Raw genomic sequence first — 27,021 nt, 5'->3', positions numbered from 1 at the left:
GAGTATTCGGTGGGGAAGATCGTAAAAGCCGTTCCTTCTTCTTCATCTTTATCTTCATCGTCGGTGCAGAGTCAGGGTGTGGGTGTGGCTCCCATCGTCGTTCGTAAGAAGCAGAAATGAGAGATTATTATGTAAGGTTGTCCGGTACAATAAAATAGGTCTGTTGATGGATCAGAAATCAGACTTTCTCGATCCTCCCTCCTCCATCGCATCTCTCTGTTTCTAGGGCTAAAATGTTTCTACAGCCTTCTCAAACAAATCCATCAATATTGTTAGTTATTGTTATCGGGGGAAAAGACAACTATACATATATAAACATTAATTTTATGTTTTGTGATGTAATTTGAAAAGTCGGATGACGAAAAGTCAATCTTCTCGTCTATAAAAATTAAAGGCATGAGAGATTCGTTGTTGTCCAATTGAATTTGTATTCAAATAGTTGAATTAACACGTGAAGATGACATTGTATGTAATGTAACGAGTAATAATTTATTTATAAGAATATAAACAAAAGATCTCATTATTAAACAATTAATATCGGTACTCATATAAAAAAAAAATCTCACCATCAAATAATTAAGATTATTTTGGGTATTTAGGAGATTACATATCATTCATTGTTTCTTTCATAATTAATTGCAATTTGCTTCCACATTAGATAACAATTCACAACGACATATACCATTTTTTGTGATGATCAGAAAGAATATTTGCATCAAATTCGAATTCTTGATCTGTACTGAAAGCGCTTATTATGGCTAATTTGCGCTTTATCACAGTAACTTTTTTTCTTTTTCTTCCTCCCCCCACAAATTCTAGTTTTCATGAGTAGCTAATTTTATAAGACGGAGATTTCATGAACTAATGTAGGTGTTTTTTTTATATGATTTTACTGTAATTTACTATTTCATAGTTCTTAATTATGTTTGATGCATTGATCTAAATCATGTATTGTTCATTTGCTCAATCTATTAAAATATGGATATAATAATATAATTACCGATTCTAAATTTCAGAATGAGTAGCTAATTTCGTAGAAAGATCGACAAAACAAAAATTTAGATGACACTATGTACAATCCTTTTACTTTAATTACTGCTTCAGAAAAAATGAAATACTAAAACGAGCAAGCTCTTACTAATGATGTTTAGTTCAGTTGGAGAAATTGAGGTTTCATGACCTTACAGGTAATTGATTCGGATCGTATGCATGAGACGTTGTTCTACTATATGATAAGTATTGTTTAGATTTTATTTATCTGATATTGTTGATGAGGATATGACTATGTAATTGATAAAAAATCGAATTGTTTCAATTAATAATAACTAGATATAATTATTATAATTATCTTTATTAAATAATAATATTTAACAAAAAATAATTAAAATTAAATTATTTCAATTAATTATAATTTCTCGCTTAAAACAAACAAACAAGCTGTTAGGCAGGAACCCGGAAGCACATGTATGAATCTTGGCGTGCAAAACGTGAGAATCTCTGCCTACTCTCCGGTCCACCTTCCCAATTTTGTAGTTGTGTAAATGTAATTAATTCTTATAATTTATTTGCAACATTGTCCCATTACTTATAAAGGCAAAATTGGTTTAAATATCTAAGTATTTTATTCAAATAAAATTCACAATAGTGACTAATATTAATGGCTATATATTAAAAAAAAGTAAAAATAAAAAAAAATATATATATATAACAAAATGCTTAGTTAATTAAGGAGATCAAATGGACATGAAGTAAAGCTGGATATATATAAAAGTACTTTTCTACCATTCAATTGGACGAAAAAGTAAAAGTACCTATAGACATAATTTATTAATTCAAAAAAGGACTCATTTTATTTGAGATATTAGCATTTAAAAAATATTATATTATTATTTTCTTTGATGCATACTTTTATTAATAAGTTTTTAGATTTAATTTTTAATTTTTTAATAATTTAAAATTATTTTAGTATAAAGGGTTAGTTAGTAAATTATAAAAATTATTTTTTTTCGCATTTTTTTTATCAAATATATAGAAGTATTTGAATTTTATTTTTTGATCCATTATATGAAACAATTTATCAAGAAAAAGTATAAACTTTTCCCTCCTCGTTCTCCTTTCATTTTGATATTGTTAATTGTCGTAAATTAATTATTGAAAAATTTAAATTATGATATAATTATAATGAATTGGTTAAAAGAAAAGGAATCAAATTTCATGGCTTTGAAAAGAAGCAAAGGATTTTAATTAAGCATATTCCTTAGAATGGTCAATAAAAGGTTTCATTATCCCTTTTGTTGTGTGCTGTTGACTGCTCTTGTGGTCCATATAATTGTACACTATTTGTGGCTATTCACAATTATACATTTCAAATTTCATACCCCACCTCCAAAGTCATGGAAATCACACCATAATATAAATAGTATTTATTAGTCAACTTCATTGTCCTATTAAATTTTAATTATTAATGTATAGTTTTAGTCAACTTCTTTTTCTTTTCTTTTTTCCCCCTCAATTTGATTGAATAATACTAAATAGTACCAAGAATAATAATGTTTTGACTCGGGTTGGTTGACTAAATTTATTTAAAATATTTTATAAGCTGATCATACATCTTATTATAAAATTAATAAAAAACTTATAAGATGTTAGATATCAATTTTTAAATAAGTTTTTTAATATAATAAAAAGTTACGGGACTATTTTGTCGAGTAACTTAGAGAAAATTGTCTCGCGCTCTTAAGCATTCTCCATCTCCCCACTTGTGTCAATATTGGATACAAATATCCTTTTATTTAAAGATCGTCTAAGATTTCCTTGAATATGGCGTGGGTTACTTTAACATCGTAATATCTAGTGCTCAAATATTAACTTGAGACATTTTCTCTACCCCTTCTTACTTTGAAAAGACCGATAAAACGATCAAAAAAACTTATAAACTCATAACATATTAGTTTTAAGAATTTATAATTTTTTTTCTCTAAAAAAAGTTTGTAAAAGCTTACCTTATAAGCTCACCCCAAACACCCTTTTCATATTGTAATTTTGAGAGAGAGGAATAATAATAACAAAATATGATGATATCCCACAAAAATTGAGGATCACTCTATGTGGAGCAAGTATTTCTACTCCAAAATATTTTCCATTTACCAATTTTGTTTCAAGAACCCATATTCCAGCTTTAACCCATTTTTAGATCCATGACCCAAGAAGCCCAGCCCCCCTTTCCTGGGCTGATTGTTTGCAAGATTAAGCCCAATCTACATGACAATTGGGCAACTCCAACTTCTATTTGGGCTGGAATTTCACAAGTTTTGCCCAATTGTTGTGATTGAAATGAATTTTTCCTTATGATGTTCTAAGTTTAGGGTCGCCCAATCTAACTTAATTCAATTAGTGAAGTTAACGCTTCCTAATTTTAGAAATTATGGATTTGGACCCTGACCCTACTTTATGTATATGGGATGTTGTTCGACTATATCGTAAGTGTTGTTTAAATTTTATTTATATGATATTGTTGATTAGGGTATAATTATTATAATTGTGAATGTTAATTGTTGAAATTTGACATGAATGATTGTAGTTAAGTTATTTCAATTAATAATAGTTCATCTTCTTAATATATTTTAAAAAAAAAAACATATTGAGGATTTGAAATCCAAGAAAAATTAGAGAATCGGCTTTCATCCTCATAAAAAAGAAAAGAAAAGAAAATTATAAAAAGTTGTATCTCGATTTGCAACATTCATTAAACTTTTACTAGATTAATAACACTATACCCCTTGTATTCTCTTGAAATTAAGAGAATGCCCACCATCTTTCTGCTTTACATCATTTTGCCCCTCCCAATTCTTCAATCAACCAATTCCAATTACATAACATGTTTTACCAAACTCGGCCACATTCATATTCAATAATCACCTCATCTAAAATCCCCCGAATATTGTTATTTAATATTTAAATGTTTTTAACACGGCCCATTATATATATACAACTATATTACGTCTCCATAAAAACCTGATCAATGTACAAAATTATATTTATAAATCAGTGGCAATAAAATTCGAGCCCACCAACACCTGCTTGACTTCGACTCTAACATCATAATGAAGAACTCAGTGATTGTACAAGTGAACAAGCCATCAAAAATTTAAGACAAACACATTGATAGTGTCATGAAATAAGTACACACATCACAGATTAAGAGATATATAAAGAGGATGTAATGAGAAAATAGTTGTAAAAGTATATGATCTAAGGGCACTTTGGTCCTCCTCTCTTGGTCTTCCAGTTATTGTAGCAAGGGCAGAACTGCTTGTTGCCGTAAGTGCCCGGAGGCACGCACAGGCATTTGGCGCAGCATTTCTGACAGAAGAACATGCATGGCTTCTTGAACGCCGTTTTCGAGCATCTCGTCGTGCATCTCCTCCCACACTCTGCCACATATTATTATTATACATTATATACATACACTTTACTACATAAATATGCTTGTAATTGTTTGTTCTCGGACCCCCCTTTTTGGACATTATAACTGTAGATGAAAAAAATTCGATATTGTTCATTTGAATTTATGTCCAGATGGGTCGTCACGTGATGTATCGACATATATGTAACAACATTAAACTGATAGTTCATATGAGTACAGACCACGTAATGAGCATATATATAGACAGATAGTACAACGTGTGCATGGTTAATTGTTCTTACCCTGAGGTTGAAGGCTGCCTGGAGTTGCACCATACTGTTACACAAACAGTGCTACATACCATTAGCAACTTTCTAAAATTAAAATCACTGCCCTTTTCTTTGTATTTTTTTTGTTGGGGGGGGGGGGGGGAGGTGGGGAAGAGTGTTCAGTTCTTGATATGAAAAGATTGAAAAAGAATTACCCATGTTGAATTGAACTAATCATACAGCAATAAATGTGTTACATTTACTGCGTAAATAGTTCAAATTCAACAAAATTTGATTCTGACTAGAATTTCTGAATTACCATGGGAAAACCGCCTGATGGTTGTGGCTGAGGAGTTGGGGATTCTACAATTGTTGCCTGCCAAAATAACCCCATATATATGGTAAAAACTAGTACATATATACATAATTAACTTTACTTCATAGCTAGCAATTAGTTGTGTAAAAATAAAGGAAATCTTTTACTCAAATCAGGTCCAGCCAAATTCAATCAATCACACACTGATGCTACATTTGTCATACAATCAATTACTTTTTCTGAATTGGACACCTGACAAGTGTATTATATTTAACTTGTAATTGTTTAAATTTTGGCCAGACTCGATTTGGGTTAGATTTCCCCTTTATAGAATGCATATGTAGTAGAATATTTTGTAAACATATATATATATATATATATATATAACAGGTGTAATTAAATGAATGTGGGCTTACATGGTTATGGACAGCCAGAAGAAACATGATGAGCAAGAAACAAAGGATCAAATCTCTTCTCAGACAATTCATATTGTTGCCCTGCAGTTATTGAGAATGTATGAAATGGGAATATATGTCTCTGTGGAGATAAGATCAAGAATGTTGTAGCTAGGCTATATATATATGTATATATGTATAGAGAAAGAGAGAAAGAGAGAGAGAGAGAGAGAGTAGTTGTGGTGTAGTGTGTTATTGCATGGGTGGGTGGGAAGAAGGAGAAAGAGGAAGAGAGGCTGATGACCACAATTTCTGGCCAAAACTTTGTCTCCATCTCTATTTGGATATTGCTTTTGAAATTGCTTTTTCTCCATGCAAATTCCTCATTAATTATTACAATAAGGGCAATTAAGTTATAATTAGTAATATACATCTAGTGTCATAATCGATTTGTATGTTCCATGCATACAGATTTTGATCATGTTATTTTCTGCTATGTAATTTAGGGGTGTAGGTTAACAATACTAATTAAATTGCTCGAAAATTAATTCTTATCGGACCAAAATTGCAAACTTCAAAATTAGAGGATGAAAATTGCAAGTTCTCTTAATATTTGGATTCTGAGATTTGAGACAAATAATCAAAGTATTATCAATCCCAGAACAAAAAAATAAAAGTAGAACAACATAAATTATGAGGGTAGTCAAATTAGTAGAAATGGTAATAAAAACACACAGAGAGACACCAGAAAGTGTAGTGTAGTGGTGTGGATGCATGTGAAGTGAAGGGGATGACAGCATTGGGCGAAAAAGATGGTTGCAGTGCAGTGACATGCAGCATGTGAGTTGAATCACATGTTTTTGGACTTCACTCCCATGCACCTCTCAATCTCATCATCCTATCTCTCTCTATCCCTAACATCCACACACCACACAAACTCCCATCACCAAATTCTTCTCTCATAATATTATACCATTTTCCTTGTCCATATACATATTAATTTCGACTTCTCCTCAACCCATTTTTATTCATTAATACTAAGCTTCTTTAATATTATTCAATTGAATATTATGATTAAAAGCAATAATCTTAAACTAGAAATGTTGCAGTAGGAGCAAGAATGTCTTCAGAGGTGTGTGTGAATATTGAAATGGTCAAAAGTTTCTGTGAATACTATGTTTTGTTAGTTCCAATACTAACAAAAGGTTGTCGTGAAGTGCAGTTTTAGGTGTCCGTGATCAACCTAATTCTTTATTTTTATATATATGCTTCCTCCAATAGCATAGACGATAGAGGCCCCTGCCTAATAAAGGTCGAATCTTCAGTGTGTTAGCCCAAAATTATAGGCCCAGCATGCACTTTTGGTGTCTGGAGGTTTTGAAGACTCTAAATGGGCTTTTGTGACTTAAAGAAGAATCACTTGTGGCCTAATCAATTCGGCCCATATACATCTATGCCCTCATTTCGTTTATGGCCCCAAAATGAAATAATGCCCAAGTATTGATGAATTTCGGATTGAACTTCTGGACTAAGAAAATATAAAACGAATTTAGACACAATTAATTATTTCAAGAGAAAAAATTTGTTTCAAACAACTTAATTATTCAAATTCACGTACACCCCTAACCACCTTCTATGAGTATATATGGTTTTTGTTTTATACTAGTTATTATGACACGTTTTTTTATATGCATATAATAAATATTTTTTATTACTTTTGATGCATGTAAAAGTAGCACGAGTCCAACAAGCTTGGACTATTGTTTTGGATTTGGGCCAAGGAATATAAGATTCTAATAAAAGAAACCTACAAACAACAAGCAGTTAGCACTTCAACGTCCAAGTTAGTACTAGGTTTAAGAAAAGCTAGTTGTAAAAAATGAAACGTGATAAGAGATCGATATATGATAATAAAATTATGAGAGAAAGTATGCCGAGTTCGCAAAAGAGTGCTTCGATGAATGTTAATAACAATGCTCAAAATTCTGGAGAGTGTCCCTGGCTCAAGTGACTAAACCTGTATTTATAGAGGGATGTCTACGTCTAATGGGGGTCTTCACTCCTTCATTTTCTAGGAAAAAGAATAAGGGTGGTTAGATAAGTTATGATTTGCTTTTATCTTCTACCGGACTTGCCTATGATTGCGTATCTTCTAGTTGGGGGAGACCCTTTGTTGGTCAGGACTCCTGGTCGCCAAGGAATCCCACAACAAGAAGGAGTCTAAAGCTCTAGGGAAACCTCATTTGAACTGCATCTTCTAGACTAGCGTGGTAGTAGACTTGACAAACCAAATGTACACCACGTGAGGGTGGCTAAATGTGGACTTTAGACCAATCATTCTTGTTGGCCGCGTTCCTAGGCTGAGTCCAGGGATGCCTTGGGCCTTTGTCCTCCTTCTTGGGCTCCCAAGCTTTTTGGGTCGTTGGGGTTAGTGCGTTAGGTGGTCTCAAACCTTACTGTTCTTCTTGGGCTGGGTCTCTTTAGGTTGTATGCATCAACTTTAAAATGTATTATAAATAAGAGTAAAAGTATATAAATCGATACATTACATTAAAAAAAATAAAGAAAAGAAAATTAATTTATTCATTGATGTAAAATTTTAAAAATTAGTTATCTTATTGAAGTACCTTTTCTTACTTCATGAAAAATTGGTGAGATGACAATCGGACTCGATTTTCAGGGGTTCCGCCTCTGAATGGGCTAGTTTGGTACTCATGTTATTCGGTTCAGAACCTAAACCATTGGACCCAATTGGGTCCGAGGCAGGTTACAAGTTTGTACCTGACCCGCACCGATCAATTTTTTAATATTTTTTATTACTTCTCGAATTTCTTCCTTCGGCTCCTCCATCGCATGGTAACTTATGCTCTACAATAGCACGCTCTAGCTCTATGCCGGGTCAGATCTTTTCAGTCTTAAGGGAGAAAGAAAGTACGCTTATAAATCAGCATGCTATTTGAAGGTCAGTCCCGAGTTCCAAGAAAGTGGAGATTGGTTGGCTAGAATGAAGGGAAAGTGCTAGAGATTTTCATTCCATAGTTGAAGTCCCTGTGGAATATTGATTTATTCATATGTAATACATTATTAATAGAAAATTATGATATTATTGGTGAATTTTTAAATAATTTTGTATGCATCCAACTCTATGTATGAAATACAAAAAAAAAAATAGTTAAATGTATTATATAACTTATTTTAGATAAAGGAAACTATGTTAAATTAACTAAAGTTACAATGATATTTAGTATTATTTATAAAAAAAATTAGTTGAATATAATATTTATATTATATAATTTATTTTAAATAATAAAAAAATTATGTTAAATTACTAAATTTAAATTGATATTATTTAATTAAAAAAATAAAAAACTTAAATCGGGCAAGAGGAGGCAGGGCCCATTTGGTGAGGCGGGGCCGGGTTTTTATGGGGACGGGATGGGGCGAGGTTCGGGGCTGGGTAAGATTCACAAAGGGGGTGAGTCTCAAGTCCGAACAAACCTGTCCCATTGCCATCACTAATCATTACCCGTCATTATGAGTGTGGATGACTTTTTTATGTATATATATACTAGTATAAATTAGTGTATATATATATATATCAATTTTTAAATTTTAAATGTGTTTTTAGGAATTTATTTTAAAAAAATTAATAGAATTGCTATTTCAATCTAACACTAGTACGTGCAAAGAGTGAGTGAGGATAAATAACCTAAAATGTGTTCTACTTAAGATAGGATAAATTATTAGGTAAGAATATATATTTGGTCCTATATATATATACTGCAAGCAGAATAGAATTAAATGTACTCAATTTTATCTTCTGCCTATACACATTTTCACGTGTAATATTTGATGTTCTTCGGTCGACCCGCGGAGGAGAAGATTATGATGGAGGCCGAGTCTGCTCACCCTCATGACTTTCATTGCTCTGATCGCTTTCTTGATAATGTGTGTTCCAATGGTACCGCCGCCGCGGCGGTGGGGCGGCGCTTTGAATCTTGGGAAACCTCCGGTGTTTTCTTGAAGATGTCGGCTGCTTCCATCTACATACCCAAGGACAATCCGAAGAAGCCACGGGGAGAAGACGCCCACTTCATCTCCACGGAGGAGCAGACCATCGGGGTAGCGGATGGCGTCGGAGGGTGGGCCAAGTTCGGAATAGACGGCGGCGAGTACGCCAGGCAGCTCATGATGAACTCCGTTCTTGCACTGAAGAAAGAACCCAGATTCAACGTAAACCCTAAAAGGGTTCTTGAGGAGGCTTTCAACAACACCACCGCACAAGGGTCCTCCACAGCCTGCATCATCACACTTTCCGGCGATAAACTGAGGGCCGTGAACGCCGGCGACAGCGGGTTCCTGGTGATCAGAAACGGCGAGGTTGTATTCCGATCCCCCACGCAGCAGCACAGTTTCAACTGCCCGTATCAGCTGGGGAACACAAAGGACAAACCCAGCCCGCCGTGGAGATGGAGTTCCGAGTGGAGGCGGGGGATGTGATCGTGGCCGGCACCGACGGGCTAATGGACAACATGCATGCAAGTGAAATCGTGGAGAGTCTACGTCAAGGGAGTGAGAAGGGGAGCCTGATGGCGGAACAGGCGTGTTACCTGGCTAACGCTGCGCTCTACAACTCCTTCGACAGATTTGTTGATACGCCGTATTCGATTGCATCGAGGAAGGCCGGAAAATGTCATATGGGAGGCAAGGTTGACGACATTACTGTTATTATTGCTCGAATTATCCAAGAATGTTGATGATTGGCGTACGTACCTACGTTCAAACAAGTATTGTACAGAATCATAGATCAAAGTTGATCATGAATAGATACTTTTCATTTTTCTGTAATTGTATGAATACAAGAAGTGATTGATATACGACCCATCGTTTCATTTTTTCAATAAAAAATACCATTAATTTCTGGAATGATAATGACGAAGATCGATCTGGGTTATACTTGAAACAAAAAAAAGAGTTGACCTGATCAAAAAAATAATTAAAACATATAGTACGATCCTGTAACAAACCAATTACATTATGGTACGAATTTTTTAATGAAAAAACAGTATGTCATTTGCTGTTAAGTTACCTTAGTTGAGGTAGCAACAGAATAATATTTAATCTTAACCTAATTTGTTCACAAAAAAAATTTAACTTAATTAATTAGATTACAAGACTTCTTTATTTAATTTTGTTACGTTATTTCATTACTTAATAAACAACATAATTAATAAAAATTTAAATTGTGCAGAGGTATCAAGGCTTAAATACAATTTTGGTCATGTAGTACATTTAGTTGTACAGGCTAAACATTTCAGACAAAAAATGTTATAATTTTATTTCCTGTAGAATCAAATGCCCCACAATTTTTATTCGATGAGATTAAAAGCTGCATTTTTTTTATTTTATGAGATCAAATATACTAAATTCATAAATTATGGAACAAAAAATACAACACATTTTTGACTAAAAATGCAATTTTTCCAATAAGCGGTTATAATTACAGTTAACAAATAGTATAGATAAATAAAAGATAAGTGATCGTCCAATCAAATCCTTTTCATATCCAACTTTGTACAGGAAATCTACTGTATAAATACGGTATCAAGAAACTACGAAGTCTAGTTGGATCTTGAACATTATGATACAACACCTACGAAGATATCTTTCAATGGCGTTCGGAAAACCTAGGAGTCGTCTCACTATTCTTGCCGGTTCTTTCTACATACCCAAGGGCAACCCCTCCAAGCCCCGCGGAGAGGACGCCCACTTCTACTCCGAAGAAGCCCAGGTGATCGGCGTCGCCGACGGAGTCGGCGGGTGGGCGAGGAGAGGCATCGACGCCGGGGAGTACGCAAGAGAGCTCATGAGAAATGCAGCTGAGGCGGTCCATGGCCGCCACCCCACCGACGTGGACCCGAAAGACGTACTCATAGATGCTTTCTTGAAGACGGGAGCGCCGGGTTCTTCCACTGCCTGCATCATATCAATATCCGGAGGCCGACTCCGGGCGGCGAACTTGGGTGACAGTGGGTTCTTGGTGATCAGGGGAGGAAAGACGGTGTACAAGTCGCCGGCGCAGCAGCATGGCTTTAACTATCCTTACCAGATGGGAAGCAAGTCGGCGGACTTGCCGGATGAGGCGGAGGAGATGGTGATGGCGGTGGAGAGAGGCGACATTGTGATTGCCGCGACAGATGGGCTGTTTGACAATTTGTTTCCGGAGGATATAGAGGAAACGGTGGAGCTTTGCTTGAAGAAGGAGAGTCTACCGGAAGTGGTGGCGTGTACATTGGCAAGGGCGGCGCGTGAAAAGTCTCTGGAGGAAAGGACAGCGAGCCCTTTCGAAGTGGCGGCGTATGAGGCCGGAGTCGAGCACTTTGGAGGGAAGTACGACGACATCACGGTGGTTGCTGCTTACGTCGTACCTGACAGTTTGTACTTCAGATAGCAATCTTGTATTTTCCATACAAAGATTCTTCATGTACGAAGAAAAATATTTGTGTCAATTAAAAAAACAAAGTCAAATCATTAGTTTGTACTTATATATTGGAAGGTTTCATCCTGATCATGAGAAATGCAAAAACTATAATTCGATGAATGATCCTAGCTAGTTTAATTTGTTATATGTTTCTTGGTTCAAGATTTCATCCATTTACTAGTTCTTGGTTTTCTTGATCCAATGTGTTAATATTAATCTGCCACTTGTATCACAATTTGAACAATTACATAACAATTATATCATACATATTTTCTATGATTGTTTTGATTTGATAATTGCATTAATTTTTCGATTCTAGCACACAAATTTAGTTCCTTCTTTTGAAATTGATATTGCATTTATTATAGTTCATATATGCACATGCATGTGTTTAGAATTTTAATATATATATATATATATACAAACATTTATGTGATAATATTGAATTGAAAAAAATGGACTATCAATAGAAAAATTTGTAGCCAATTGTGCATCAGATCAGTTTATGCATACATTGACATTCTGGACAAATAAGAATATTGTGGAGTTGTCAACAAATACTATTTGTTATCACTGAATAGCATATATATACTATAAGTGATGTCGTCAAAACTGATATCGATTATTACTGAGGCGCAATCCAACACACTTTTCACTAGAGCTCTTATAAAAATCCCTCCCTCTTATCAAATGAGGAGAGGTGTTTATACTACTTCGAGGATTGGTGGTATTTAAGTAGGTAAATGTAAAATATTATTTCGTTCTTTACCTACACTTTTTGAATTGCTAGAATTAGTTCATCAAAGACGTCTTCGTAATTTGCTAAACTTATAACGGTTTTGACAAGTTTGACTTTCTTTTGCTGGAACCATCTTTTTTCTTTTATAACGTGATTTGTTTCCTTTCCATCAATAAGAAGTTATGTTAAAGAGGAATCAGAAAACAAATCTAAAGTGTTGTCGAAACTCATGACCATCTATCCCAAAATTGAATTCATGATGTAACAAAATGAGGGCAAAATTGTATTTTGGTACCATTAAAAAAGGTCAGTTTTATTTTTGGTACCATAAATTTTGCAAGTTCGGATTTTGGTACCATTAAATAAAAAAAAATAAGCATTTTTTGTACCAATTTAACGGCAGATCCCATGTGCCGTGCACATGGGCCTTAACGGCCGTCAATCCCACAATTTTGGCGGAAAAAGTCACATGAATCTGAGAAAAATGAGAAAAAATTGGTCTTCTAATATTTTATAGTATTTTGGTACCATTAAACCTAACAATAAGCCTTTTTAGTTCCATAAAGTCATGTGCGGTGCAAAATAAGTAATACAACACATTCCAAAATAAAAAATAGAATCCATAAACATGAAGCAAACTATATTGGTTATAAATACATGATTTGAGCTAATTGAAACCTGATTTGACAAAAATTTAACAAAACCCACTTGATAAAATATATTCATTGTAATGCACAATTTTTCGCTAATTGAAACCCGTCAAAAAGACTTCAACCTATACAAGTATTTAACATATTTCTAAATGTCTTTTTGCTATGAAACTTTTATAAAATTTTATTACATGATATATATAATACTTGTTAATTTTTAAAAATTTCAAAAATTTGCGTAAATTTATGAAGTTCCTTGAATTATGCTATACCATAGTGCCCTTCTCTGCAGAACTGTACTCTTTCTGAAATTATACGATAAATTTAAATAATTGTATAATGATTTATTATTTTATGTATTAACTAATATGAGTCTTGAATAACATATAAAATTTATAAAATATATATTGATTAATATTAAATATATATTACATAAAATAATATTTTTTTGATTATTTTGTATGTTGATATTTAAATTTTGATTTTTCACGGATCGAATATGTTATATAAATCATAATACAAAGTAAACTAATTTATTCTTTTATTAAATTAAATTTAATTTCATGAGTTCAAATTGAACTTTCAAAATTAATGGTGTATTTTATGATATCAACAGTAGAGGGGTGTTTTTTACACCATCTCCATAGTATAGCGGCCAAAATTAAATTAGCCCTTAAAATAAATATATTTAATCCAATTTTTATCGAGAAATAATAATTTTGTCTAAATGAGTGAACATATTTAAGATGTTATGATTTTTTTTATTTTTTTTTTTATGAGAATGGTATTCTCAATAAAAATTAAATTAAAAGTGTGGTGTTCTTTTAAATAAGAAAATCTTGAAGCCGAAAAGTGCATTTCTCCGGTACCAAAAGAAAAGAATAAATAAATAAACCACAATAAGAAAAGTACTAAAGTTACTTAAATTATTAAAGTGTGATTAGCGGGCCCCACTTGACAATAGGGAACTGTCCTTTTTTGTAGAGTCACATTTTATAAAAGTGATCATCTTTCGAAAAATTAAAACTTGTAGCAGCATTAAGAATCGGTAATATTTATTAAAAAACCAAATATTATAGTAAAATAAAAAATAAATAATATTATTTTAATTTTGATAATTAAAAAATATTAAAAAAGATGGAGTGTATGTAAAATATTTATTTTACAAGGAATATTATTTCATAAAAATATTATATAAATTTTTAAAAATACATAAAAAATTTAATTTTTAATAAAAAAATATATTTAGATTAATTTACCACAAAATTATTAAAATGAACTTGTAGTTAAATAAATATATAAAATTTAAGAAATATTTATAATAAAGCTAAATTTAGAATAGACAGTAATTTAGCGTAATATATAACGAGGTTTTAGGTGGCCTACCGACCAAACCCGGCCATGTGCTTGACGCGGATTTACATCGATTTCAGCTCATTATCCGGTCCCACCACTAAACACGTCATCATTATTCATTAATCATTCCCCCCCTCTTCCACCGTTGGATCATCTCACCACGTCTCTCTTCTCTCCGATTATCTTTTCCCTAAGACGACAACCGATGGGATTTTAAACATGCCTTGCGTGGCGGGACCCGCGGCTGGCCCACTTCTGCAATTACTATACCTTTACGTGTCTGGGCTTATCCGTTTCTGTCACCGGATGTCCACCGGCTATACCCGGTCCACTCCACCTACCTCATTATTCACGTACAATATTCTCAACGCCTCGTACAATTCTTACAACGTTTGTGTGCCCTGGCCCACTTGAGGCAGTGTTTGGCTTCCTGAATTTTCTTTTTCGTGCTTTATACAACGGCTCCAAAATAAACTTTTTAAAATTTATTTAAATAAATTTATATTATTAAAAAAATTATTTTGAATTATATTTATTGAAATTTTAATAAATTTCAAGTTGATTAATACAAAATCATTTGAATTCCTTATTTCAAAAGATTTGAATTTCTAATTTCAAATCATTCGATTCAAATGCAGCCTTAGATAATATTTAAAATCTACATTGCATTAAGTAATAAATAAATAAATAAAATAACTTTCAAAATATAATATGAAATCACTTTATCTTAAATTATGAATTGCTACACTTTTGTAATAAAAAAGCAAATGAAAAGAACAAAAGGCAAGAAATGAATCTATAAAGAAAAGGGAAAGAAAATGTTAATTAAAATATATTAAAAGAGTTAAATTGAAGTGGAGTTGGATCTGCCAAACAAGTCTTTACATAAAAGTAATATACAAGCCTTCTGGAAAGTCAATCAGTGGGCAGGTTCGGTCAATGAACCAAACGTAAGGATTGGTTCCGGACCTCTAGGTTCGGGTAGTACGGGTCTATAAATTGCTTGCGGTTTTGCGAAGAACGAGTCATTGCTCTTTACGTGTAAACTGGAAATTGGACTTGGACGACGAGAAATTTACCTGCAAGGTACTGTTCCTGGACTCGGTCTTCGCAAAATTATCATTTAGATTTTCTCGTTTTATTGTGAAAATTATGAATTGACTATTGTGATGTGTGGTTCTCGATTGATGGATCTGAGGTATGTGGAAGAGTTGAGATGTGGAAATTGTAGTGAATTTATTGATCGAAAGTAGCTCAAGTTTTGGTGAGCTTTGGTTGATTGTTCGCGGAATAATTTTCTATTGAAGTAGTTTTTTTAGTCCTGCTAATTCTATTCGAGTTGCTTCCTTCGCTCGGATTGGATTAGTGAGCAGAAGTTTCTTTTTTAATATTTAAAGTAAATATTGAAAGTTTGTCTCTGACTTCGTAATTCGTATGTGGATATCTATCAAGTTTCTTATGCGATGCCAGTTTTCCGAAATGGTTTTTAGTGAAGAAAATGAAAGGAAGGAGCAGAAGAATTTGAAGTATTTCCCCGTTTGGTACTGAGAAGAAGTTATTAAATGATATGAAATTGTGTGATTATTGTTTTTGATTTTTCTTCAACTGTTTTCCTTTTCCTATCATCAGTTAATAATTGAAATTCGTTAAGTGTTTGAGTTGGATCCGCAGGATTGTCCTTATAGTTGATAAAAATGTTATTAAATTTGATATACAGTATTTCTTATTCAGTTTAAGTGTTTGCTTGATGGTTACGGATGCTCATAGTGTATCCTTGTATATTGATGATAATTTATTGAACAGAAACTAAAGTTGTTTGTTTTTCCCTCTCAGGTGATTTTGATTGAATAGCAATTGAATTATGGCTTTAGTGTCTGGTGGAAGGTCAACCCTTAATCCAAACGCACCTCTGTTCATTCCAGCAGCTGTGAGGCGAGTGGAGGATTTCTCACCGGAGTGGTGGAACCTCGTGAATACATCCACCTGGTTCCGAAACTACTGGCTCAGCCAGCACGAGGGAGAGGATATTTTTGGCGAGGAGGAATATGGTTTTGATGGCAACAATGTCGCTGGGTTGTTGCCTGATACCATAGATCTTGATGTGGATGAGGATATCTTGAACATGGAAGCTCAGTTTGAGGAATTTCTTCAGTCATCTGAAGGTGAATACGGAAGGAAGGCGGCCAGAGGCATGATGGAAAACGGTATGGTACTGAAACATTTAATGATTTATTTTCTCAACTGAAAGCCGGCTTTTGAATTGCTTGAGAATTTCAGATAATAAGTGGCGATGTGTACTCTTGAAGCACAAGTATTTGAAAAATGGAGCTTTATATGTTAACAATTTACTAAAAATGGGATCATCCGAATATGAAGAAATGGGGCCTTCATCATATAGTAGTTTAGGATATGCTATTTTTAGTTAAGCCAAATGTGACATATTGCTAGTAATTGATTTAGGAATTTGCGCCCGAATTGCTGAGCAAATATCTTATGATTGTCTTTTATGCATCAAAGAACAGGAACATGACTATTGTCATGGTTGACTAGCTATTATCCGTGATGAGTGAAAAATATAGTTAACATGGCTGCATTTGAATTTAGAAATTCTTGTTATTAATTGGTCGTTAATTTTTAATGTCTTTTCCAAATTTGACATAATAAATGCTCTCATTTATATGGTTTCCAGGCTATGGTAAGAACAGCGGTGCACTAGTCAAGAGTCTGAGCATGCCGAAGGAGAGAGGCCCAAATTCCCCAAGGGAACCGATGAAGCACTGGGAGAAGCCCGCCAAGCATGTTACCCCAAGCTACTATAGCCCCCGTTTCATCCAGCAGCCTCGTTGAACTTGTCGTAGTGTTTACCGTTTAGGTCCTTAGTTTGCAGGCCCAGAAAGCAGCAGTTATGTGTTTCTTGTAACTTTTATGTATAGGGCAAGGTTGCAACTCTCTGTATTTTACCCTTGTTCATAGTCTGACGTCCCCTTGTTTAGTTTTTGTAACATGAAAAGGTTTCCAGGATGTAAAAGAAATACTGTAGAACTCGCTCCAAGAAAATTAAAAAAGAGGTCATTTTAGTTGAATCTAGATTTTTTTAGCTTTTCTTTGCATAACATTTTACCTCGAAATTTTTGTCCTAGGTCGCGAGTTTTGTGCAATTATGATTGATTTGACAAAGGGTACATACTTTAAGAGTAGTCTTACTCTACTTAGGCCCAAACTTAAAAAATGTACAATTAAATTAATTTATACTTGAATCCCACTTAATTTATTGAACACAACTTAAAATCCATCATAATGTTTGGATTCGTTTTCTGAGTGTTTTGTTGTGTTTTGTGGAAATAGAGAGAGAAAAACAAAGATAAATAAGTGTGTGTTAGGGATAGTATGTATGTTTGAATTTGTTTTTGGAGATAATTTAAAATAAGTAGTATATATTTAATGTTGTATTTTGGGAGAAAAAAATTACTATTCATTGTCAAATCATGTCTTTGGAGATAATTTAAAATAAGTATTATATGTTTAATGTTGTATTTTGTGAGACAAAAATTACTATTCATTGTCAAATCATGCTTTTTTTATATATATTTATGTATATATGTGTGTATATATATATATATATATGTATGTTTTTATGCTAAAACAGTTAAAAACACCTAAATAAGGTGTTTTTGAATGATGGCAAACATTGGGTATGTTTTGACTTGTCTCGGAAATAAGTTGGAAATGAAAACAAACATAGTGCATGGGTCTCAAGACTCGATCAGATCCATTTTTTTTTCCCGATACTATTTTTTCGACAAATCATAATAATTAAATGAAATTTTTTTCATTTGATTTTTCATTTTTACACAGTTTATCAAGAAATTCGTAATTATTGAAAGCAATTCACAAATAACTCTTTTTCAATAAGTTTTTTAAAATAGGGATAATTATATTTACAACCCCTCGCCTATTGACTTTTACCACAAATTATCTTGTCTTTTGAAAAATTACAGAATTCACCCCTAATAGCCTTTGAAATCCAAAAATACCCTTGTTGAGTAGGTCAACCTTACTACAATAAACAAATTAATTTATTTCATTACTTCTAATTAGATATATATAAAATATATAAATTATTTTTAATTTCATTTTAGTAAAACATAGTTATAAATAAAAATAGAGAATAACTAATCTTTTAATTCTAATAATTTCAAACAATTTATACAAATGTGATAATTTTTTAATTTAAACTTATAATCATTAACTAATTTTATTTATATATTAATTGAATGATTTAATAATTAAAAGGTACAATTTTATATAAAAATTCAACAAAAAAAAAGTTAATAAAATAATTTAAATTTAAATTAAAAATTAGTATAAATAATAAAAAATATATATGATGTCATATTGCTCATTTTTTTTATAAATGTAAATTTTATTAAATAAATGATAGTATATCAGTACAATACTACATGAAAGGCTAGATAGTCACCTCGACAGACCAAGAATCCGCCATAAATGAAAAAGAGCACAAGTACTAATAGAAGTAGGTAAATCAACACTAAGTATCCAATGTCGGACATCTTCAATAATAAGTTTTCCTACGGAAGGTGGTGCCCCGTGTATTCCTCCATCAAATTGTCGAAGATTGCACTCTCGCCATATATGGTAATATGAAAATTACTCATCTTCATAAATATTACTTTGACGTCCCTTCTACCTTTTGATAATTATAGAAACACCTTAAGGGTATTTTTATTCTTTAAATTATTTTAAAGGTTGACATAGTCAATATGAGCATTTTTTTATTTTATAGGCTGTCAGGGTGGCTTTTGTAATTTTTCAAAAGGTACCCGTTTGTGTAAAAAGACAATCGATGGAGGGGTGTAAATATAATTATTCCTTTAAAATAATATATCAGTTATTATAAAATTTACAAAATAATCTTAAGAAAATGTTAAATCTACATATTTAATAGCAATCAAACTCAATATTATTAAACTTTCAAATTTAATTTTATCACTTCAAATCTTCAAGCAAACATTAATTTTTACCTATCAAGATATTAAAAAATATACCCAGCATTGATAATATAATTACACAACTAATTATCCAAAAGAACGACCAAGATATTTAAAGAAATAAATGAATAAAATAATATATTTGAAAGAAGCTCAGGAACAAGTCAGATTCAGTCAAGATGATCACGGTCACTTGGCATCGCACACACAGAAACTTCCCCACTGTTGCTCCTCACATAGAGACAAGATCACAGAGATTAAACCCAAAAACCCGTTACACACAGTCACCTTAGTTCACTTAGAACTTCTCAGAAAAAAAAGATAGAGATATCTCAAGGATTATATCACAGTTTCAAGGTAGTTTAGGAGAAGGGGTAAAGACCCCTTTTATAGGTCAAAGAAATCGGTAGAAGAAGGCAGGCTAGGTGGCTTTCCTAAAGCCATTAAGTTGGCTTAGGAAAGCCACTGCCATTAACGGCGGTGGAGAAGGAAAGAAGAATCCACCATGAATGGCAGGTTGAAGGAGAGAGAGAGAGACTGGCAGTGACGCATAGAAGAAGAAGAAAGGGTAGAATCAATTAGGTTTAGGGTAGGATAAGGCCTCCAGGTGGGTCAGTGGTTAAGTGGGCCGGGTAATAGGCCTACCAAGTTAAATTGGGTCATGAGCCATAAAATACTAACATTTGTTAAATATCTTTGGCGTGCTGCTGATTTCGGTTAAGTTAACAACCACAATTGCAAGCCATTACTTTTAAAAATAGATAAATGAATCAATGGTTGGGGAGATTGTAAGCTCTCGTTCGCAGCACGAACTCAACTAATTAAATATGTTCTTTCGTCATTGCATATTTACTGGGATTTATATTACCTAAAGCAGTATTTAAGGAGATTGAGGGGAAGTTTATGCGATTCCTATGGCAAGGTCAGTCGGGTGCAGGTCATGCTAAAGTTTCTTGGCAGCAGGTGTGCAGATCAAAGCAGGAAGGTGGGTTGGGCATCAGAAGTGTTAGGCCAATGAATCAAGCCCTCATGAGCCGTCACTTGTGAGAAGTTACCCAACATAAATCAGATTATCTGGATGTAATGGGATAAAAGTTATGCTAATATTTGTGAGTTACATAACTAAAAATATTAATACTGTAACAGATAGAATAAAAAATGATGCGGGCCTAACTTATACGATAAAAATACTATTTCTCCTAAAAATTGTAACTAAGTTAACCCTAGTTTAATTTTGTTTTTATACAAAATAAAATAAAACGTAGTATTGCAAAATGGTGACGTGAGTCACCCGCCCTTCACATTTCCCGCCAACAGTGAATTTTTACGCCTTTTCTACTTCTTCCCCTTCTTGTTTTCAAATTAAATTTCAAGAAGTCCCCGCCAACCTATAAAGCCCTCACTCCGTTCACTGAATCTCCCCATTTTTTGTTTTGCTTTTCACCATACGATGCCGCGGGGTAGAAGAAGCGTGTCTTCCCCTCCCACATCAGCTCCAATCTCCATCGGTAATTTGAGAAAACAATGTTTTGACTCATCACCTGTTTTTATTTTTTTATCCTCTTTTCGTATTTGATTTCTCAGGAAATTGCCAAGTTGTTGTGGAAGCCAAGAACTTCACATCAGAATCGAGTCGGGACGGCCTGCAAATATCTCTCTCCAAAACTGCCAAGATTAGGATATCAGGTAGTTAATGATTGTCTTTGTTGGTTTGTTCTGTTTCTCGAATGGTCTTTTCTTATGCATCAAGTTCTTTGTGGTAGTGGTGGATAGTGTCAATGAGCATCATGGTGATTTTGGAGGAAGAGGGCCTGAGAAATGTGGTATTTATTCTATTTGCCTTTCTTCAGTTTTTATTTAACTTCTTCTATTATTTCTTTTTCTTTTTTTTTTAAGAGATCTTGCAATGATATTACTATTGTTGCTAGGTAATTTTTACTTTGTGCTTGCTAATCCGAAAGATTTGGACGGCCAAACCAAGTCTCTTCTTCAGGTACTTCACTACTACATATGCGTGTCTGTCTTCTGTTAACTTCAATAGGAGGTTAACCTCTGTTGGCATGTTGTTGCAATTTGGTGAATTGCTGTACTGGTGAGTGAATGATTCATTTCAAGATGACCTATACTATAGTTTGTTTACGTGGGAATCCAAGTGTCAACAGTTGTTTGTTGACTGGGATGTGAGTTAAGATATTCCTCACCTGGGTAAAGATATAAGGGATATAACTTAAGATATGTTAGCTGTTTGAATCACATTGTAATTCTTAAAATTTACACAGGCATGCTTTTCAGCAACCCATTACTCAGACAGGGATGTGTATAGTTGTTGCAATGCTCATAATGGTGAACTTTTATTTGGAATGCCTGTGCTAAATTGAAGTTGTTATTAAACTTTGAAGAGCCTCAGCAGTTTGAAGTACATGAATGACAAAACAGTGTATTCTTATGTCAGTATTTGTTCCACCATGGCCCTGTCAGATTCTTTAGCTTATTATATATGTGGACGTGTGTGAGTTGATATGTGTGTGGGTGTGTGTTTTTGTGTTTGTGCTTGTATTGCGCAGCAGACATTAATATGATTCTTGCCACACAATTTTGAGGAAAAAATAAATTGACACAATTTGGTTCTCTATGTTGCTGAACTGTGTTGCAGGAAGTATTAACTCTTTACATGAAAGAGCTGCCTGCAATGAATTATGCTGCTAATACCGGAAAGGAATCAATGTTCCTTGAACGATGTGTTACAAATGGGTAAAAATTCTAACACTTCTTTGGTCTCGTTGACTGGCTAAGCTTGCATCCCATAATTACTTCACATCCATGTACTAGGAAATTCTGCTAGTGCCCTGCCCTGCTGCCACTGTTATATTCAACTGATATATGCCATAATTGAACTTTTTGTTTTACAGCATTTGTATTCAGAATCTTTTGTTGGAAGTTCAAGTAGCCCGTGTTTGTAAACTAACTATCTGGTCATTTTATTTATAGGAAATATTGCACCTTACTTCTCAAGTCCAATGATGATAAGCAACCTGGAGAGGTATGCTTGTAGTGGGTGCAATCGTTGTAATATGATTGCCTCTGTACTAATCTATGGATTTTTGAAGTGTACGAGGATACTATGTAATTTTATATTAATTGGGTCGCTTTTTACTTATGCTGCTTTATTTCCCCCCCTTTCCAATAGGTCATTGCAGCGCTTACTTATCAAATAATTCCAGCTGATACACAGTATGCTGAGGTTCCTCTTGCTGCTGTTAACTCAATCTTTCAACACAAGGTTCTCTGTCTTTGCTGCTTGCCCATTTAAGCTCTGGCATTTAGTAGTACTAAATAATGAGATAGTGCTTACTTAAACTCTGTATCCAACATTATGTTTAGGGTAACATGGTGTAAGGAAACATATATTAAACCAGACTCTGAACATACTGTAATCTTTTCCTCCCTAAATGATGTCTGCTCCTTCCTGAATCAAGGTTTAAGAGTCAGCATTTTCATCATTTTGAGTCTTGCATGCTTGACTTTTCGTATGAAATTTACTTATACTTGATGAGCTTCAGGGACTTGGTCGCTTGTTATACTTGGAATTAAGAAAAAGACTTCAGAGTGTAGGTATTCGCACTCTATTCTGTTGGGGAGACAAAGAATCTGAAGGATTTTGGGTCAAACAGGTAACTCTTGAACCAACTAGTTTTGAGATAGGTGGTTAAGATGCATTGGCTAATTCTTCCTCAACCCATTCACTCTATTCATCTTTCTTAATTTGTGTTGTGCTACTTAGGTTTTGCCTTAATCACCTTTAAGGGAATCAATGCATTATCCTTTAGCTGTTCCAGTTGTGAAATACAGAAAACATAAAAATGCAGGGTTTTACTGTGATTGGTGAGGTGGATAAGAAGGGCAGAGCTCGCAAACTCCCAATCAAGGCTGATGTTCGAAGAGCATTATGCTTTCCTGGTGGTTCAACCCTAATGGTGTGTCATCTTCACAGTGATAGCTCGTCCAAAGCAGTGAATCTATCAACCCTACGCTCGCCACTGAAGCTTTCTGAGCTGAACTTTGAAAAGCAAGAGCCAAGGCATATAGTAGCGAGCCATGAACCTTCCAAAGAAGATAATGGAGTTGCTGATAGTGGGTATTCTGACTCAATAAAACTAGAAACTGAAAAATTTTCAGTTGATGGTAAGTATTTAAATTTCTTTTCTTGGTGTTTTGGCAATAATAAGAATCATGATTTATATATATCTTTGTCTGTGTATTTTATATTGATTTTTAAACACTCAGACAGGTAGAAAAAGCTAAATAAATGACGGAATAGAATGCTTAAGACTTGACCTGCTTAAGTTAGAGATGCCTTCATTTCATCTTGGTCTTTAGCCAAGCAGGAGGTTTATGAGTACAGTTATGTTGCGTGCTACATGATTACACCATGTCTGGCAAAATGGGAGGTCATGTCAGCCACCTCATTTTCAAAAAGTTCTAAGCATTTTTTAAGGATATTCGTTTTTAAATATCTTTAATTCTCATCCTGAGCATCAATACTTTGTCTAATAATATTGTCCTAAGGTTAAGAAATTTATTTTCTGCAGTTCAATGGTGCTGCTTTTGCAATGTGGCTGTGGCTAGTGCTTCTGGAACAAGGGAAGGTGGAAATGACTATGATGAGGGCGATTGCTCTTGTTCAGTACAGGGAACTAAGAAAAGGATGTGGGAAGCCTCATGCACCTCATTAAAGTCAAAAAAAGTGAAGGGTTCCTATTCAAATGATTGTCAGTTGGCTTCTCGCTGTCCTGTTTGGACTAGCGACAGGATAATAGTTAATTGTCCTGATAGAAACTGCTGCTTAACTAGAAATGAACCTTCACCTGCTGCTTTGCTAACAAACCCTGGGAGTAATAGCATGCATGACAAAAATGAAGAAAGCAGAGCAGGGAATATCGCAAATGAAGAATCTGGCTACCCAAAAGGTTACAGGGTTATGCTGATGAATATTGCTGATAATGATAAGAAATCACGTCTTACCAAGGTATTGCCCTCGTAATCTGACAGTCTGTGGTATGAATGTGGAGAATAAGCTAAGCCGTGGAAATGATTCATTGTAGTAGTGGTTTATCATTGCAGAAGTTAATTACCCACTCAAGATAGTATTATGTAGATCAAATTGATTCTCTGTAGGATTACACGGATGAAAACCTAGGTCCATTCCTTGTGCATTGTTGTTAATTATTCCGATATATAGTCTCATTGTCTACCCAAAATTGTGAATTTTGAAGCCGACTCAGTAGTAACATTTCTCAGCTCTTTTTTCTGTAATCTTCTTTGAATATGATAATAAGTTCTGCTGATGCAGATAATTGAAGATTTGGGTGGAGTTGTTGCTTCTGATGGAAGAGTAAGCACGCATGTTGTCACAGGGAAAGTCAGAGTCACATTGAATTTCTGCACTGCACTCTGTTCAGGGTCAGTTCCCACTTCTGATAATTCTTTATATTATGATGCCACGACAACAGCAGATAATTAATTGCATTTATAGCTTGCGCATCACATCCTGTTTCTAGAAAGTGAATGTACTGTTCAAAATTAAAGTGGTTCATGAGATGAGCTGCCCTGTTCCTATAAGAAGTATGATCGAGAGGAGATCAGAGTTTCTGACTTTATCCAGCAGAGTTTGTTTATTGCTTGAGCTTCAAACTATTACGTAGTTGATGACCAGAAACATCCACAAAAGGGAATAGTTATGACTCACCGAGCAATTTTTGTTTGGGGGTTGGGCTAAGGTAGTTAAGTAATGCTGCGAGTTTTTAACAACATTTTGGTAGTTTTTCACTCAAGTTGGTATTATTTCCATAGACATTTGCTAGTTCCTTGTAGCTGTTTTTTATGATGTGGAATGCATATACCTTGCAGAGCTTGGATTATATCATCTGGGTGGTTGAAAGAAAACTTCAAGAGCGGCAGATTTGTTGGTAGGTCATACTTTCAACTTTTAATATTCACTTGCGCATCTTTTATGCCTGCAAAATCTCAATATGATAAATCATTCTCTGCAGATGAAATGCCTTTCATTTTGATAGATGAAGATTACAGGAAAAGGTACAGAACCGAGCTGAAAAGTGCAGTTCTTAGAGCAAAAGCAAGTCCCAATGCATTGCTTAAAGGTCTAGATATATGGCTGGCAACTCATGTTCACCCTCCAACCAGTACTCTGTCAGCCATTGTTAAATCTGCTGGGGGAAATGTAAGTCAATGAAAATCAGCTTGTGCTATATGTTAAAACCAGAGAATAAACAAATAAGAAATATCTCCGCTGCGTAGCAAAATGACTAACTTTCTTCACCTGAAATCTTTAGGTCATCCGGACACAGAATGAAATAAACGAGGTATCAAAAACCATATTTGTAGCATGTGAAGAAGACATGGAAGAAGCTCTATCAGCCGTAAAGCTGGGGATCTGGACATTCAGCAGTGACTGGCTAATGAACTGTATAATGAAGCAAGAACTAGATCTTGAAGCTCCTCAGTTTGCAGAATCCCTTTAACAGGTTTCCAGCATTCTGTCTGAAAAATTGTATATATACGTCCTAGGAAGGATACTCTCAAGAACTCTATCATGTTATCTTATATCCATCAGCACCTACTGATTCAGTTGCTGGGGTAATGAGGCATGTTTTTGGTTCAATTTCTCAGCGTTCCTTCTGGAGCTTGATGTCACTATAAATTATGAATATACTGAAATGAAGATGAATAATCTGCTATTTGTTTTTATTTTAATTGATGACTCATCACTTGGAAATTAGTCACAATTGTGTTTTGTTTTCTGAATTTCCAGTGCCATTAGGTGCTTGGTTACCTGGGGTTTCTAAATTTTGTAAACTAGTAATGGGAGCACACTGAAAGTGTGCGTTTAATTTACATTCTTATTACACATGTTTAATTGAACAAAACTAAGATAAAATAAACAAAATTATTAAAGCTATTGAAATATTTTAACTTTAAATGTTCGTGATAAAAAAATATTGATAAAATCAAGTGATGAAATAGATAACATAGATATTTAAGGCATTTATAGTGATAAATATTTTGCTAGTTAGAATTATTTTATCATTATCGTACCTGATAAATTGTATAAATTTAACACTAAGTTTTTGTTCAAAACAAAGTATTTAACAATATTAAATTTGGCACTGAGAAATGTCATTCATTGGTTCTATGTCATATTCTAGAAATGGGTTTTCTGAATTAAATAAAGAGTAAATTGCAAGAGTTTTTTTTTTAGATTTGTTATATAATTTTCTTGTTGTTTAAATTATAAATATCTCTTTGAAATTAATAGTTGTTTAATAAATATCTCTTATAGTGAATTGTTATGAAAGGGTATTTGTTAAATGACTATTTATTTTA

At 33.8% G+C, this 27,021-nt stretch overlaps 3 protein-coding genes and 2 pseudogenes across 3 annotated transcripts; 4 read left to right on the top strand and 1 right to left on the bottom strand.

The window, feature by feature from the left end:
* Window positions 1-4,022: 4,022 nt before the first annotated feature.
* On the bottom strand, window positions 4,023-5,672 carry LOC105159872 (gibberellin-regulated protein 5). Its single transcript, XM_011077082.3, has 4 exons — window positions 5,407-5,672; window positions 4,994-5,050; window positions 4,708-4,741; window positions 4,023-4,433 (listed from the first exon to the last, which is right to left on the bottom strand). The coding sequence occupies exons 1-4, from the start codon at window positions 5,476-5,478 to the stop codon at window positions 4,252-4,254; spliced, it is 345 nt and encodes a 114-aa protein (XP_011075384.1). The 5' UTR covers window positions 5,479-5,672; the 3' UTR covers window positions 4,023-4,251.
* A 3,601-nt stretch (window positions 5,673-9,273) lies between these two features.
* LOC105160048 (putative protein phosphatase 2C 55 pseudogene) lies at window positions 9,274-10,142 on the top strand (annotated as a pseudogene).
* Window positions 10,143-11,056: 914 nt separating this feature from the next.
* Window positions 11,057-11,836, top strand: LOC105160047 (putative protein phosphatase 2C 55 pseudogene; annotated as a pseudogene).
* A 3,706-nt stretch (window positions 11,837-15,542) lies between these two features.
* Window positions 15,543-17,694, top strand: LOC105159871 (protein EARLY RESPONSIVE TO DEHYDRATION 15). Its single transcript, XM_011077080.3, has 3 exons — window positions 15,543-15,697; window positions 16,445-16,815; window positions 17,301-17,694. The coding sequence occupies exons 2-3, from the start codon at window positions 16,473-16,475 to the stop codon at window positions 17,456-17,458; spliced, it is 501 nt and encodes a 166-aa protein (XP_011075382.1). The 5' UTR covers window positions 15,543-15,697; window positions 16,445-16,472; the 3' UTR covers window positions 17,459-17,694.
* A 3,278-nt stretch (window positions 17,695-20,972) lies between these two features.
* LOC105159868 (N-acetyltransferase) lies at window positions 20,973-26,391 on the top strand. The gene is made up of 14 exons (XM_011077075.3): window positions 20,973-21,128; window positions 21,205-21,306; window positions 21,384-21,443; window positions 21,549-21,613; window positions 22,274-22,371; window positions 22,609-22,660; window positions 22,808-22,900; window positions 23,181-23,291; window positions 23,487-23,802; window positions 24,210-24,646; window positions 24,971-25,080; window positions 25,528-25,586; window positions 25,671-25,858; window positions 25,971-26,391. The coding sequence occupies exons 1-14, from the start codon at window positions 21,071-21,073 to the stop codon at window positions 26,157-26,159; spliced, it is 1,938 nt and encodes a 645-aa protein (XP_011075377.1). The 5' UTR covers window positions 20,973-21,070; the 3' UTR covers window positions 26,160-26,391.
* The last annotated feature ends 630 nt before the right edge of the window (window positions 26,392-27,021 follow it).

The sequence above is a fragment of the Sesamum indicum genome, linkage group LG4 (assembly GCF_026168435.1).
Source record: "Sesamum indicum cultivar Baizhima isolate 11 linkage group LG4, ASM2616843v1, whole genome shotgun sequence".
NCBI lineage: Eukaryota > Viridiplantae > Streptophyta > Magnoliopsida > Lamiales > Pedaliaceae > Sesamum > Sesamum indicum.
The sequence above is the reverse complement of the archived record's forward strand: the minus strand, read 5'-3'. Positions and strand labels throughout refer to the sequence as shown.

Excerpts from the sequence above, each read along its gene's own strand:
- LOC105159872 (XM_011077082.3), bottom strand. The coding sequence starts at position 5,478 with ATGAATTGTCTGAGAAGAGATTTGATCCTTTGTTTCTTGCTCATCATG. Across the intron at positions 4,742-4,993 it reads CATCAGGCGGTTTTCCCATG|TATGGTGCAACTCCAGGCAG; the intron begins GTAATTCAGAAA and ends TTTGTGTAACAG. Across the intron at positions 4,434-4,707 it reads AGGCAGCCTTCAACCTCAGG|AGTGTGGGAGGAGATGCACG; the intron begins GTAAGAACAATT and ends AATATGTGGCAG.
- LOC105159871 (XM_011077080.3), top strand. The coding sequence starts at position 16,473 with ATGGCTTTAGTGTCTGGTGGAAGGTCAACCCTTAATCCAAACGCACCT. Across the intron at positions 16,816-17,300 it reads CAGAGGCATGATGGAAAACG|GCTATGGTAAGAACAGCGGT; the intron begins GTATGGTACTGA and ends TATGGTTTCCAG.
- LOC105159868 (XM_011077075.3), top strand. The coding sequence starts at position 21,071 with ATGCCGCGGGGTAGAAGAAGCGTGTCTTCCCCTCCCACATCAGCTCCA. Across the intron at positions 22,372-22,608 it reads GAACGATGTGTTACAAATGG|GAAATATTGCACCTTACTTC; the intron begins GTAAAAATTCTA and ends TTTTATTTATAG. Across the intron at positions 25,081-25,527 it reads TGCACTGCACTCTGTTCAGG|AGCTTGGATTATATCATCTG; the intron begins GTCAGTTCCCAC and ends TATACCTTGCAG.